This window comes from Schistocerca piceifrons, chromosome 2 (genome assembly GCF_021461385.2).
Source record: "Schistocerca piceifrons isolate TAMUIC-IGC-003096 chromosome 2, iqSchPice1.1, whole genome shotgun sequence".
In the NCBI taxonomy this organism is placed as follows: domain Eukaryota; kingdom Metazoa; phylum Arthropoda; class Insecta; order Orthoptera; family Acrididae; genus Schistocerca; species Schistocerca piceifrons.
The window spans coordinates 841,150,403-841,167,159 of record NC_060139.1 but is presented as its reverse complement, the minus strand read 5'-3'; the positions used below and the strand labels follow the sequence as shown (position 1 = coordinate 841,167,159).

The window sequence follows — 16,757 nt, the reverse complement described above, 5'->3', positions numbered from 1 at the left end:
CCTCGCTCCTGGTTTCCAGTACTTGGACAACATTCCACACACGGACCTTAATGCCCCCATCACCACACAGGATCTCATCAATACACTCCGCACCAAACGCAACACCGCTCCTGGTCACGATCGTGTCACCTACCGTCACCTTCGTGAAGCTCCTGTCTCTTTTCTCTCCACCCTGGCCAGGCTCTACAATGTAGTCCTGTCCACCGGTTACTACCCCGACCTGTGGAAAACCTCCCGTATCCTCATGTTCCTCAAACCTGGCAAACCGCCGTCCGCCGTCTCCTCCTACCGTCCCATCAGCCTTACCTCGGTCTTCAGCAAGGTCCTGGAATCTATCCTCACCCGCCGCATCCACCAGCATCTCCGCCAGCACCGCCTCCTCCCCGTTACCCAGTGTGGCTTTCGGCCGTCCTTCTCTTCCGACGATCTTCTCCTTCACCTCACTCATCTCCTTTCCGAACAGCTCAATTCCCGTCGCTCCGCAATCTTCCTCTCTCTTGACCTCGAACGCGCATATGACCGCGTATGGCATTCCGGTCTCCTCTTCAAGCTCCAAACCTTCGCACTTCCCATTAACTACGTTCGTCTGATCGGTTCCTTTCTCTCCCGCCGTCCTTCCTATGTCACCATCCATAACACCGATTCCTACACCTTTTTCCCCTCCGCCGGTGTGCCCCAAGGCTCCGTCCTCTCCCCCCTTCTGTACTTGTTGTACACGGCGGACATGCCGCCGCCGTCACCCCCCCGTCCACCTTCTCCAGTTTGCCGATGACACCGCCTTCCTTGCCCTTGCCCCCACCCTGCGACGCTCCCAACACCTTCTCCAATCCCATCTTGACCGGTTCACCGCTTGGTGCAACCAGTGGTTGCTCAAGGTCAATCCTTCCAAAACCCAGGCGATCATTGTAGGCAAAACCACTCCCTCCTTCCGCCTCCTTGATTTCTATCTCACCGTTTATGGCCGTCCCATCGCTCTCACCCCCACCCTTAAGTACCTTGGCGTCACCCTCGACCGTCGCCTCTCCTGGACTCCCCATCTCCAGACAATCCAAGCCAAGGCACGTTCCCGACTCCGTCTCCTCAAGCTCCTTTCCGGCCGAACGTGGGGTCTGGACCCCTCCACCATCCTCCACACCTATAAGTCCCTCATCCGCCCTATCCTCTGTTACGCCCATCCCGCCTGGATCTCCGCCCCCCCTTCCTTTTATAAATCCCTCCAAATCCTTGAACGCCATGCTCTCCGCCTTGCCTATCGCATCCGTCTCCCTTCCCCCACGCGGATCCTGTATGACCTTATCCCCTTCCCTCACCTCCTCCTCTTCCTCGAAAGGATACGAATCCTATACACCTCCCGTAAACTCGATCCTCCTCACCCGCTTGTCTCCCCGATCCTCTCCCACCCCCGCCCGCTGCCGCGCCTGTACTCCCACGTCCCACCTGGTCTCCATCTCTCCACCCTCCTTACCCTCTCCCAAGGTGGTTTCCGCCAGCTCCCTCTCCCTGATGATGTCCTCGTCCCCTCCATCTACCCCTCCTATCAACTTTGACCCTGCCCCCCCTCCCTCCTGGTGTCCTTTCCCTTCGGCACCCTCCCTCCTTTCTCTTCCTTTCCCTTCTCTTTCCTTTTCCCCCTTCCCCTCCCTACCCCCTCTTCTTCCGGGCTTCCCCTCCCCCTTCCTCTCTCCCCCCTCTTTCTCCTGCCCGTGGCGTCCCTGCTCTCCCCTCTCGCTTTCCCACTCCCCCTCCTCCTCCTCCTCCTCCTCACCCTCCTCTCTTGGCAGGTCCCCGGACTCGCACACGCCTCGTGAACTTTTGCGCGCCGGAGATCATCGCCCTCGTTTTAGTGTCTGTGCCGTCGTGTCTGTGCCTCAGTGTTTTTCGCCGTCCACGCTCCTTCGTTCACGTGTGTCATCTACCTCGTCAGTGTTTGTGCCCAGTGCCGACGGTTTTTCTTGTTTGTTTCATCAAGTGTGAACGGCTTCATGTTTTTTTAACTATTGTATCTCCTGTTTTTTTAACTATTGTATCTCCTGTTTTTTAAACCGCCATTCTGTTACTTGTCTGTCTCCCTTTCTTTTTTATTGTACTGCTTATGGCTGAAGAGCGGAGTACACTGTTCCGCTGCCAGCCCACCTTGTATGGGGTGTCCAAATTACAATAAAGGAAAAAAAAAAAAAAAAAGTTGCTCAAGGTCAATCCCTCCAAAACCCAGGCGATCATTGTAGGCAAAACCACCCCTTCCTTTCGCCTCCTTGATTTCTATCTCACCATCTATGGCCGTCCTATCACCCTCACTCCCACCCTTAAGTAACTTGGCGTCACCCTCGACCGTCGCCTCACCTGGACTCCCCACCTCCGGACAATCCAAGCCAAGGCACGCTCCCGACTCAGTCTCCTCAAGCTCCTCTCCGGCCGTACGTGGGGTCTGGACCCCTCCACCATCCTCCACACCTATAAGTCCCTCATCTGTCCTATCCTTTGTTATGCCCATCCGGCTTGGATCTCCGCCCCCCCTACCTTTTATAAATCCCTCCAAATCCTTGAACGTCATGCTCTCCGCCTCGCCTATCGCATCCGTCTCCCCTCCCCCACGCGGATTCTGTACGATCTCATCCCCTTCCCCCATCTCCTCCTTTTCCTTGAAAGGCTACGGATCCTGTACACCTCCCGCAAACTCGATTCTCCTCACCCGCTCGTCTCCCCGATCCTCTCCCACCCCCGCCCGCTGCCGCGCCTGTATTCCCAAGTCCCACCCGGTCTCCATCTCTCCACCCTCCTTACCCTCTCCCAAGGTGGCTTCCGCCAGCTCCCCCTCCCTGATGATGCCCTCCTCCCCTCCATCTACCCCTCCTACCAACTTTGATACTCCCACCCTCCTCCTGTGTTTGCTCCTCTGGGCACCCTCCCTCCCTTCTCTCCCTTTTCCTTCCCTCCTCCTTTTCTCCCCCCTCCTCCCCCGGGCCACCCCTCCCCTGTCCCTCTCCTCCTGCCCCTGTCTCCTCAGCCATTGGCATCCTTTTTCTCCCCTCTCCCCCACCTCACCCCTGTTCACCTCTTGGCAGGTCCCCGGACTCGCACACGCTACGTGGACATTCGCGCGCCGGAGATCACCGCCATCAGCGTTTCGTGTGTGCCGTCGTGTTTAGTGTTCAGTGTTCACCGTCACACTCCCTCGTTCACCAGTGCCATCGTCATCTTCAGTGTTCGTGCGTCGTCTCATCAGTTAGCAGTGTGGATTATCGACGAGTGTGAACGGCTCCGTGTTTGTCTCTATGTGTCTCCTGTTTTATTGCCCACCGTTCTGTAACTTGTGTCTTCTCCCAGTTTTTGCTGCTTGTGTCTTCTATGGCTGAAGAGCAGCGTAGTGTGCTGCTGCCAGCCTGCCTGTTGTACAGGCTTTAAAATAACAATAAAGTAAAAAAAAAAAAAACAGTGACTGCTCCTTTCCGGCCATGCGTGGGGTGTGGACCCCTCCACCCTCCTCCACACCCATAAATCCCTCATCCGCCCTATCCTTTGTTACACCCATCTGGCATGGATCTCCGCTCCCCCTACCTTTTATAAATCCCTCCAAATCCTTGAACGCCATGCTCTCCGCCTTGCCTATCGCATCGGTCTACCCCTCCCCACGCGGATCCTGTACGATCTCATCCCCTTCCCCCACCTCTTCCTTGAAGGATACGGCTCCTGTACACCTCCCGCAAACTCGATCCTCCTCATCCGCTTGTCTCACCCATCCTCTCCCACCCCCGTCCGCTGCCGCGCCTGTATTCCCACGTCCCACCCGGTCTCCATCTCTCCACCCTCCTTACCCTCTCCCAAGGTGGCTTCCGCCAGCTCCCCCTCCCTGATGATATCCTCCTCCCCTCCATCTACCCCTCCTATCAACTTTGATCCTCCGCCCCCCCACTTCCTGTGTCCTTTCCTTTAGGCACCCTCCCTCCTTTCCTTTTCCTTTTCCCCCATCCCCTCCCTCCATCCCTCTTCCCCCCTAGGCTTCCCCTGCCCCCTCCTCCCTTCCCCCTGTCTCCCCTGCCCATGGCATCTGCTCTCCCCTCTCCCTCCCTCCCCCACTCCTCCTCTCTTGGCAGGTCCCCGGACTCGTACACGGTCAGTGAATATTCGCGCGCCGGAGATCAACGCCTTGTGTTCTGTGTGTGCCGACGTTTTGGGCTTAAGTGGTTCAGTGTTATTCGTTTTGTGCACCTACGTTCACGTGTGACACTTTTCGTTTCTGTCTGTGTCCAAGTGTCTGAACAATTTTATCTTGGACTCTACGCCCGTGAACGGCACCTTGTATTTTAAAATGTGTTGTCTACGTTTATATGTCCACCATGTTTTTTCTCTAAATGTCTTCATTTGTATATCTGTGTTTCTCTGCGGCCAAAGAGCTGCGTCGTATGCTGCTGCAGGCCTGCCTGTACTACAGGTTTCAAAATAACAATAAAGAAAAAAAAAGCTGTGATTAGCCCCCATCTCTGGACAATCCAAGCCAAGGCACGCTCCCAACTCCGTCTCCTCAAGCTCCTTTCCGGCCGTACGTGGGGTCTGGACCCCTCGACCTTCCTCCACACCTATAAATCCCTCATCTGCCCTATCCTTTATTACGCCCATCCGGCATGGATCTCCGCCCCCCCTACCTTTTATAAATCCCTCCAAATCCTTGAACGCCATGCTCTCCACCTCGCCTATCGCATCCGTGCCTCGCCTATCGCGTCCGTCTCCCCTCCCCCATGTGGATCCTGTACAATCTCATCCCCTTCCCTCATCTCCTCCTCTTCCTTGAAAGGATACGGATCCTGTACACCTCCCGCAAACTCGATCCTCCTCATCCGCTTGTCTCACCCATCCTCTCCCACCCCCATCTGCTGCTGCGCCTGTATTCCCACGTCCCACCCGGTCTCCATGTCTCCACCCTCCTTACCCTCTCCCAAGGTGGCTTCCGCCAGCTCCCCCTCCCTGATGATGTCCTCCTCCCCTCCATCTACCCCTCCTATCAACTTTGATCCTCCCCCCCCACTTCCTGTGTCCTTTCCTTTAGGCACCCTCCCTCCCTTCCTTTCCCTTTTCCCCCGTCCCCTCCCTCCACCCCCCTTCCCCTCGGGCTTCCCCTCCCCATTCCTCCCTTCCCCCTGTCTCCCCTGCCCATGGCATCTGCTCTCCCCACTCCCTCTCCCACCCCCCCTCCTCCTCTCTTGGCAGGTCCCCGGACTCGTACACGGTTAGTGAACATTCGCGCGCCGGAGATCAACGCCTCGTGTTCTGTGTGTGCCGTCGTTTTGTACTTAAGTGGTTCAATGTTATTCCTTTTGTGCACCTACGTTCACGTGTGACAATTTTTGTTTCTGTCTGTGTCCAAGTGTCTGAACAATTTTATCTTGGACTCTACGCCCGTGAACGGCACCTTGTTTTTTAAAAAGTGTTTGTCTCCCTTTATATGTCCACCATGTTTTTTCTCTAATTGTCTTCATTGTATCTTTGTGTTTCTCTGCGGCCAAAGAGCGGCGTAGTATGCTGCTGCAGGCCTGCCTGTATACAGGTTTCAAAATGACAATAAAGAAAAAAAAAAGCAGTGATTAGCGTGTGTATGATGGATCATTGGAGCTCAATGATGGATCCGGAATCATGCCTTTCAGACAAGTTCAAGGAGAAGGCAAGAACCTTATTTCGGAGGCTGGACATGATAAGCAACAGTACATCTCATTAGATACGGTAGAGCCCTTAACGCAACCACCAATATAAAGTACCGAAGGCGACAGTATTTGAGCCTCCGTAAATGTTATCCCTACGTAATTCTCCATAATTTAAGGACATAAAGTCCTTTAGCACTTCTACACACATGTTTTCAAACACACACCAAAAGCAGTGAGTTAAAAAACCCTTCTGTGTGCCCAAACTAAAGCTGAAAGAAGAATAAATAAATAAAGCGAAAATTTTTACCCTTTCCATTCCCTACCGAAGTAAAAATCAACGAAGTTGATCAGACTTCAGCACCACCACCACACACTTAAAAAAAAAGTGATTAGAGTAAAGCATTGTCAAATAAAAGCAAAGCAGGCATTGAGCACAAAGTCATGTTGCTAGTTACGCCGTTTAGTTGGTTCTCTATTTGATTGCTTTATAAATTTCAAGCTCCTCTAACAAATTAAGAGCACGGCCTTAATCCACTCTGTGAAGAATACGCATACAACTCTCATTGCTTCCTATGAAATGAACAGTATCACATAAATGCTGTCCCAAACCGTTTTCTTTCGTGGCTGTGAGTGTTATTTATACCTTAATTTAAAAGAGCGGCCTGTTTAACCGATACAATATTTGTCAGTTGTTGCTGAAAACATGTAATGCCTAATGTGGAAGAACAGTTAATAACTCCGATGATAGTGCTTTTCAATCTACTGTCAACATTTACGCTCAGTGCATTTTTGATTGACGTTGTCTCATTAACTAATGGGTTTGAATTTCAGTTCACTAATGAAATGGAAAGAGCAAAGTCTGCGCCATATCAGTCTAAACTCGAAGAAGGGAGAGATGGCGCCTCCTCCGACCCGTGCAGGCCTTCCTAAGGGTCTGCAGGCGGTGCTACTGCTGTGCGCCTTGTCTGGAGTGTCCCCGTTTCGCCCTCGTGGGTGTCTGCTCGCTTTCTGCTCCCGTCTCTACAGTTTCTCTGCTTTAGCAGTAATTCTGTACCTCGGCCTCTGTGCGATGCAAGACTTGAGTCGCTCAGTAAATCATGAAGCGTGGCGTCGTTGGTTCTTACCAGGTTCAGTCGCCTCTTTATTGATCACCATTGCAACACCTGCTGTCATGCTTCACTGCTGGTGTCACTGTAAGAAAACATTTGAGGGGCTGATTGAAGATATTCACGTACCAGAGACAGTGTTTGGACGTGTCGTCAAGCCAGAAGACGGGAAAATAAAGGTTTTCCTTATTACTGTGTCATTTTTGAGTTTCTTCGCCTTAATTGCTACCATCGGCTACTGTTACATTCGAAAATACCTACTTCTTTCAATTGTCCTTGTTGACACTTTTGTTACATTTCTAGTCTTACTCCAGTTCTTGGTACTTTGTGCGACCCTCTCCCGAAACTTCAGATCTCTCAACTTCGCGCTAGTGGCCGATCTCCGTTGCGAGTATTTGCAGCACAGACGACTGGACTTAATAAGTCTGTTCAGAAGATCTGCAGGCCACTCCGTTTCCACAGTGAATCAATTAAATCTCGCACAGAGACACTTAGTAACACCACGCAAACGATTACTGGAGATTCAAGTTCACCACATGAAACTAAGCTGTATCACCTCCTCTTTGAATGATGACTATTCATTCACAATCGCTGCATTTGTTATACAGAATCTTCTAACAACCATAATATTTGTGTTCTGGGGAATTTCACTCTTTTTGATGGATTATAATGTATTTGTACTTGAAATTCCATTTATGATATGCATCATCACAGTATTAATTCTACAAGTAATGTGCTTAGTTATTACCTGTCAAGTGACATCATCAGAAGCAAATAAGACAGCTATATTCGCCGAAGCATTACTCATTTGGAACACCGCAGGTTTGTAGATGTACACTTTATTATTGCAATTGTGCTATATTGTGTGTTGTTAAGGGCATGGTGTTGGAATAGGTAATATGTTCGGTACAAAACCAGTGATTGCAAAACTTACTTTCGACTTTGGTACTCTAATTAGTGGCATATTGATATGCTCTTCAGTGTGTGACTTTATACCCACGTGTGACGTTCTAAAAGGTTCCTTCGAAAGTAAAGCTGGCTACTGCGACTCGTTAATAGCAGGAAAACACGACTGCTGTCAAGGATCGATAGAGCCAGAAAGCGTTCAAGGACAAGTTGTATTATGTTTTATGACACGCATGAGGTCAGTTAATCCCACAATTTTTATATGATTTGTGATATATTTGTTGAGATCGTGTGTCACATTGCAGGGTACATAAACATAATACGTTTGTCTGTTCAACTACATATTAGCCATTAACAGATTTTTAAATACGTGATGTACTGGATTTACGAACAAAAACACTGTCGTTGACACTGCTCATGCTGTAAGTGAAACATATATCAAGTAACGCAAAACATCAAAATATTTGGATTTTATGCAACACACTCTGCTAGAGGAACATAATGAAGTATTCATAACAAAAAAAACTGTAAAAATCTGTCTGTTGCACTACACTTGCTCCTAGGTTTTCAGTAAAAGTTCCCGCATCACATAGAACAGGATAGAGGAGAGAATATTTTGTGTCGCAACCCGATAAAATGTAAGCAGGCCAGTGCAATAAACTTGTAAGCGAGTGGAAAGCAAGATCGAGGCAACGTGGATAGACGGAAATGCTGTTGAGAGCGAACGTCACGACTCCAAGTAACCTGAGCTCACATTGGTAACGGAGGACGAAACCAGAATCGCCTTGCACAACAACAGATGAATAAACAGAGATTCAGATCAAAGGCCAAGTCCAGAAAATCTCGAAAAAGGCTTTAATGAGGAGACATGAATTGCCGATCCACCCCGGAGCCGGTTATTTACTATAAGTTCTTCTAGAGGTCTAATGGCCATCCCATGCAGCGTGTTTCTTGCAACCCTGGAGTTGCGGATATCGCCACCCCTCTCCAGATCGATCCCCATGGAGGTGCAGAACCAGAATATTAGAATTTCAGTTCAGATTTTACATTTTATTCGCTACCTGTCAGACATTTAGTGCTAATGGGCATAAGACTGAAGGTTTTTGTGGTTGCACACTGAACCGCTGTCTTATTTCACAGTCACGCTTTTTATATTAAGGAAATAAATATGGTTTTGTAATTAATTTGTTTAAAAATATATTGTTTGTGGTTTGAGACGGTAGAGATGTAAAAATCATATTCAGTGACAGACAGTCTTTGAGGTAAGTTCCACTGCTATAGGTACGAGCATAATTATTAACTTCAAATTGTAATGAATTGTCAGTGAAAAATTTGATAAATGAATACATATATTTTGAAAATGCGATAAAATGTATAATTCAGGAAGAACCTCATTGAATGTAACTTCAGCTGAATACTACGAACTATTCTCGTTCCTTCGTTTTGCACGATACAAATAAATAAACTCTTTCTTCAGAGCTACCCAAAACTATAGCAGAATAGGAGCATGACTCCCTTCCAACCTACTGGTCAGGATCACTGCTGACTCAGGCATTGGGGACAGTCTCCCGAAGTATCACTTTCGATGTTTTGGGTTCGAAGCTATTACACGACTGTTCTTGTTGTGGTCTTCAGTCCAGAGACTGGTTTGATGCAGCTCTTCATGCTACTCTATCCTGTGAAAGCTTCTTCATCTCCCAGTACCTACTGCAACCTACATCCTTCTGAATCTGTTTAGTGTATTCATCTCTTGGTCTCCCTCTACGATTTTTGCCCTCCACGCTGCCCTCCAATACTAAATTGGTGATCCCTTGATGCCTCAGAATATGCCCATCAATCGATCCCTTCTTCTAGTCAAGTTGTGACACAAATTTCTCTTCTCTCCAATTCTATTCAGTTACGTGATCTACCGATCTTCTGTAGCACCACATTTCGAAAGCTTCTACTCTCTTCTTGTCTAAACTGTTTATCGTCCACGTTTCACTTCCATACATGGCTACACTCCATACAAGTACTTTCAGAAACGACTTCCTGACACTTAAATCTACACTCAATGTTAACAAATTTCTCTTCTTCAGAAACGCTTTCCTTGCCATTGCCAGTCTACATTTTATATCATCTCTACTTCGACCATCGTCAGTTATTTTGCTCCCCAAATAGCAAAAAATCATTTACTACTTTAAGCGTCTCATTTTCTAATCTAATTCCCGCAGCATCACCCGATTTAATTCGACTACATTCCATTATCCTCGGTTTGCTTTTGTTGATGTTCATCTCATATCCTCCTTTCAGGACACTGTCCATTCCGTACAGCTGTTCTTCCAGGTTCTTTGCTGTCTCTGACAGAATTACAATGTCATCGGTGAACATCAAAGTTTTTATTTCTTCTCCATGGATTTTAATACCTACTCCGAATTTTTCTTTTGTTTTCTTTACTGTTTGCTCATTATACAGATTGAATAACATTGGCGATAGGCCACAACCCTGTCTCACTCCCTTCCCAGCCACTGCTTCCCTTTCATGCCCCTCGACTCTTATAACTGCCATCTGGTTTCCGTTCAAATTGTAAATAGCCTTTCACTCCCTGTATTTTACCCCTGCCACCTTCAGAATTTGATGAAAGAGAGTATTCCAATCAACATTGTCAAAAGCTTTCTCTAAGTCTACAAATGGTAGAAACGTAGGTTAGCCTTTTCTTAATCTATTTTCTAAGATAAATCGTAGGGTCAGTATTGCCTCACGTGTTTCAACATTTCTGCGGAATCCAAACTGATCTTCACCGAGGTCGGCTTCTACGAGTTTTTCCATTCGTCATTACACGATTACATCGCTCAAAATCGGACATCTATTCCTCGTGGGAGATCGGTTATCCTTGTTGAGATTATCGTAATTCATGCAGAATTGTACTGGCTCTCGTGTAAATAGACCCAATAGGTTGGTGCTCGCCCTTAAATTTTGATGTTTTCTAAATTAAATACCGAGCTAGGTGTCGCAATGGCTAGCACACTGGACTCGCCTTCGGGAGGAAGACGGTTCAAACCCGCGTCCGACCATCCTGATTTAGATTTTCTTTGATTTCCCTAAATCACTTGAGGCAAATGCCGGGACTGTTCCTTTGAAAGGGCACGTCCGTCTTCCTTCCCTAATCCGATGGGACCGATGAACTGTCTGTTTGGTTCCCTCCGCCGAATCAACCAACCAGCCCAATTGAAACTGCGCCTATCTGCCGGACCATGTCGATAAAACGTCCAGAATTCGAGAGACTCGATTTTTTCCCGGTATGCAGTTAGCTGGTTATTAAGAAGATTTAAAGAACTCTACTGTCCTATTACAAGATAAGCTTAGTTTGACCTCAGTTTGCTTATTTCGTGATGTACTTCATATTCATGTATAGTTCTGGATTTATTTGCTGCCTGACAAAAAAGTGAAGCACCCAGAAGGGGAAGGGGAAACGGAATAAAAATTCATGGCTTGATAGGGTGTGTGATGTTATTTCCATGATTTCAATGCCGAACCAAATTTGCAAAGAACTTGACTGTATGAACCCGCATATTAATATTGACATTGTGCTCCCTCTGGCTGGGATGCTTGAATCGGTCATAAAGTAGTTTTATCCTCTCCTGAGGCGAAACGACCCACAAGTGTAGTAATTTGGTTTTCGTGTCCCGCTACTGGCATTGTGAGAGAAAAGAGTCCGTGCTGGTTCTATTGGGAACAGATGTGGCGACCTTGGCCGCAGCCGTACCTCGACATCTTGCAGGCAGTTGATAGAGACACGTTGCATGTATGGACGAACATTGCACTGCTGAAAAGTGGCACCACGATACTGTCGCATGAGGGATAACACATGATGACGCAGTATGTCCAAAACGCAACGTTGCGCCGTCAGATTTACCTCGACCAGTACCAGCCATGCCTTGAAGTCATACCCGATGGCTTCGCACGCACATCGTGACGCCCGAACATTAGAATCCCGGGATATCTCGCCAGGTCGCCGCCATAGTCAGCGACGATTGTCATGTGGAGTAGTGGAGAACCACAGTCCATCCTTGAACACAACGTGGCGCCACTCGTCAGCAGCCCATGCTTCCCAGTCACAGTCACGACATCACAGTAAACGCAAACGTTTGTGTTGAGCTAACGGTAGCCTACGCGTGGGCCGGTAATTCCCTAGTCTGGCGCCTTCTAGTCTTCTGTCAATGGTGTGGGATGACAAAATATTGGAGATGATCTTTGCTTACTCTAGGATGGCAGGCGTAGTTGTGAACGGGTTACTATGTGCTTGGAGCACAACACGGCTATCCCCCCTTGCGGTGGTCAGGCGTAGTCGACCAGAATATTGACAGCGAGTATGCCTGCCCCCACGTTCCTATGCTGTCCAACATCAGGCCACTGGCACGTCTAATTGCACGATTCGACCAAATGGCAAAATGGAGATCCACAGTGAAGCTCTATTACGTGCCGATAATGCTGTCCCATACGCGGCAACTCCGTGCCCTTTACACTGATTACTCAACATCTAATGTTTCTCACAGCCCTTAATACCTTACGAGGCTTGGTGATAACACGAAATATGAACAGCATGTACGCAGTCTGGAGGCGATTCTACCTCTCACAGAAAAGTGCAACTCTAATCTTTTATCGTAATGATTCAATCTGCTCCAGTTGTATACTTTACAAATCGTGTATTTGGATAAAATCGTACGCACGACCCGGATTTCAGGACATAAATCCCATCTTCAGGCGCTACACAAAAAAGGAAAACTAGGAGGGATTCTTCATAAAATTAATTAACATTAAAATGCTCCATACAAGTGTGAACATCAGGCTATACCCTGATTCATACCAGTCGTGTAAAAAAATCCAGCAAATTTATCAAGTGGCACGCGAGATCCCGTGTGGGTAGGGCACAAAAAAGTCCTCTGAGTCAACCAGTACCACATCGAGTAAACGCGGCCTAACCGATAAAACATGAATGTAACAGCAAAAAAGCACACGTCCCCGGCCTAATGTAACCTATGAACCAACTGCGAACGACTAGACACCTGCTATGGGCTTAAGAAATTAAAATGAAGACGCAGAAGCTTTAGAACGCCAATTTATGAACCTCAAAAGTAGCTTACTATGTTGTGGAAGCCCAGCAGACAGCCGCGTGAAACGCAATGAGTTCCTGTGTATACGTGGTCGCCACTGGAACTAATGTCGAGGGCCGGAGGGACCACCGAAAAAATCATGACTAACAAGAAGGCCTCACCCGCACGTTTGCTGTCAAACGCCACCCGCTATTAACAGCGGTAACCCACCTTCCTTATGCATCGCATTAGCTAAGACAGGCGTAGTACAGAGAAAACAATAGAAGCAAGACATGCATTGAAACTTCCTGGCAGATTAAAACTGTGTGGTGGACCGGGACTCGAACTCGGGACCTTTGCCTTGGGCCAGTACCTAATCTCCTATCTTCCAAACTTCACAGAAGCTCTCCAGCAGACCTTGCAGTACTAGCACTCCTGGAAGAAAGGTGAGCTTCTGTGAAGTTTGGAACGTAGGAGACGAGATACTGGCGGAATTAGAGCTGTGAGGACGGGTCGTGAGTCGTGATTGGGTTGCTCAGATGGTAGCGCACTTGACCGCGAAAGGCAAAGGTGCCGAGTTCGAGTCCCGGTCCACCACACAGTTTTAATCTGCCAGGAACCCGCTGCAGACTGAAAATCTCATTCTGAAGACATGCATTGTACGATGCAGTTGTCAAGAAACTGATAGTGTGTACGTGTACAAAGTTTCAGTGACATCCAACAATGTATTTTGGATGCTTCACTTTTTCTGTTAGACTGTGTATTGCGACATCGTTAGACTACTAACGTTCAGTGCAAAAGTCTTTTGAATGCCAATTTCATTGGTCGTGTTCATTTCTTCTTTAAGTGTGTTGAAGTGCTTAAGTGAGCAGTGATATTGTGTCGTTGGAGAATCTACATCTACATCTACATACATACTCCGCAATCCATCATACGGTGCGTGGCGGAGGGTACCTCGTATCACAACTAGCATCTTCTCTCCCTGTTTCCCTCCCAAACAGAACGAGGGAAAAATGACTGCCTATATGCCTCTGTACGAGCCCTAATCTCTCTTATCTTATCTTTGTGGTCTTTCCGCGAAATATAAGTTGGCGGCAGTAAAATTTTACTGCAGTCAGCCTCGAATGCTGGTTCTCTAAATTTCCTCAGTAGCGATCCACGAAAAGAAAGCCTACTTTCCTCCAGACTCCCACCCGAGTTCCTGCAGCATTTCCGTAACACTCGCGTGATGATCAAACCTACCAGTAACAAATCTAGCAGCCCGCCTCTGAATTGCTTCTATGTCCTCCCTCTATCCGACCTGATAGGGATCCCAAACGCTCGAGCAGTACTCAAGAATAGGTCGTATTAGTGTTTTATAAGCGGTCTCCTTTACAGATGAACCACATCTTCTCAAAATTCTACCAATGAACCGAAGACGACTGTCTGCCTTCCCCACAACTGCCATTACATGCTTGTCCCACTTCATATCGTTCTGCAATGTTACGCCCAAATATTTAATCGACGTGACTGTGTCAAGCGCTACACTACTAATGGAGTATTCAAACATTACGGGATTCTTTTTCCTATTCATCTGCATTAATTTACATTTATCTATATTTAGAGTTAGCTGCCATTCTTTACACCAATCACAAATCTTGTCCAAGTCATCTTGTATCCTCCTACAATCACTCAACGGCGAAGCCTTCCCGTACACCACAGCATCAATGAATGATTCGCTATCTCGTGCTTTTTCAGTACTAATCCAGATGCAACAGTTCAGAAAACGTTCTGCTACATCGATCAGTTTTAGTTGTTATGTTATTCCTTCATGAGGAGCTTATATGTATCATGACGTTTGTAAGTGTTGCGGGTAAGGTGTTCCTCAGAGAATGATTCGGTAATCTGACTTCTTAATCATCTCATCTCATTTTTCTGCAATGTTAGCAGGGTTACATCTGTTTCTGTCTTAGACAAATTCGAATTGCCCCACAAATCCATGTGTTTTAGGATCTGCAAAATAAGTGATTCATTTGTGTCTGTGATACTTATCACTGGGTACTACTATCGTATTAGTTCACTGTGCGTCAGTTCTAATCACATTGCTACTGAAATAGTTTAAGAGTGTGGGTTGTGGGAATGGTAAGCGAGTGAGCACACTCTCAGAAAGAGTTTCACAAATTTTTTTGACACAAACTATCTACATAAGGCACACCCTGATAACCTGAGCACATTTAATTGTTCAGTTAAGCACTTGTAAAATAGTTGTTAAAATGTTTGGAAGCGCCAATGGTCAATTCAGACATGTAACAAATCATTTGATGTGTTTCGTAACGGCTGTGGTAGCCACAGTGCCTGTTGGTTCGGACATGCATGCATGTCCAAAGGAACTTTGCATCTTAATCAGAATAACACAGGCACTGTAATATCGTATTTATCTGCCGATACCGGGGAAGCGACTTTCTAGTACAACGTCTGACCTGTACGGGAATATACGTAATGGATGTACGAGTCCAGGTCGTAAACACACGGTTGACGACATATGGAATTTTGGGTGTGGCCGTGAGTCGTGCACGGGGAGCCAAATGGTAAGGCGACCGCTCGCGATAAGCGGGAAATCCAGGTTCGAGTCCCGGTCCGGCACAAATTTTCATTGCCGTCATTCCATTCTACCGCTGATGATAGTCCTTGTTTGCAATTGCGAATTCATTTGATGTGTTTCGTAATGGCTGTGGTCGCCACAGTGCCTGTTCCTTTGGACAGGCATGCATGGCCGAAGGAACTTTGCATTATAATCAGAATAACAAAGGTGCTGCATTATCGTACTTACCCATTAGGCAGTTGAAGAATACTTCAGGATCTGCCAACCAATAATAACTTCCAATTGTTTTCTTAGGAAGTATGAGACAAATCCTGCACTTGTTTGAAGAGACCAGACTGCATTCAATACATTCTCTTGTCCGCCTTCCTGCGCATCATGAAGCTAATGGGGATGGGGGAGGGGGAAGGTGGGTTTCATTGTTGTTTGCAATGGGCGTATAGTGGGAAAATTTATAGACCTTCCAGTTGCTTTCAAAATCCTTACTGCACTTTCGTTAGGGTAAGAAATCAAAATTTTTAGGTAGCAGTCATCACCTCGTGTTGTTGTCTTTGAGCAAGAAGTATGAGGCAAATCTTCAGTGTTTTATGGCTCACAATATAAGCTGAGCATTCTACTGGTGTAGCTTTGGTGTCCAGCAGTGAGGCCTGACACCTCATGTTCTGGCAACCCTTCCTGCCGTAACACCACAATGTTTGCATGGCTTATCCTTCTAAAGACGGCGTGAGGCTTATTGACAAACTAAGCAGTGTATCCAAACCACACTGTCAGTTCACGATTGGAGACTGTGCGCTCTAGTGAGCTGAACTGACAATGGAGGTCCACTGTCTCCTTCGTTTCTGTAATTGACTGAATTACTGTGCTCCTGAGGTCAAAGGAGTGTTAACAAAAGAAAGAAAGAAAACCTATAATGTCATGAGGATAGTTTAAAGCTTATTTTGAGCAGTGTACAATCTAATCACCACAGCGTGTGACACTTGTTTCTGCAGGTGGCGGCCACGAAGAAATCTCCCAGCAGCTACGCCAGGTGTCGCAGCAGGTGCGTCACAGCCCCGTCAAGTTCAGCGCGTGTTCCCTGTTCAGCGTGGACGGCACGCTGCTGACGGGATACGTGGCCGCAGTCGTCACATACGCCATCATACTCACACAGTTCAACACAGGAAGCTGTTAACATTGAAAAGAAAATCATATTGTTGTTGATAACACGCTCATCGTGAAACCTGTCTAGAAAGCTGCAAAGCCAAGTAGATATACTGCTTGAATACAGTCAGCCCATGAGCTGAGTCATTAGTGTTGCATTTTCGTGTAAATTATTGTAGATAAATTTACTTCTCTGTATGTAAAATCTCTTATTTCTCTACAGCACTGAAGAAAGACATATTGTTTCACTGTATCAGGTACATAGCAACCTATGATGCGATAGATCAAAAGCTAGAAACATTATATAGAGTAGAATAATGAA

The 16,757-nt window shown here is 47.1% G+C and overlaps 1 protein-coding gene across 1 annotated transcript in view; it reads left to right on the top strand.

The window, feature by feature from the left end:
• LOC124775918 (receptor-interacting serine/threonine-protein kinase 4-like) overlaps positions 1-16,466 on the top strand; it is a 64,093-nt gene extending 47,627 nt beyond the window's left edge. The window contains exon 2 of the mRNA XM_047250762.1: positions 16,285-16,466. Coding sequence (XP_047106718.1) covers positions 16,285-16,466 — 182 coding nt within the window. The remainder of the gene's footprint in view (positions 1-16,284) is intronic.
• The last annotated feature ends 291 nt before the right edge of the window (positions 16,467-16,757 follow it).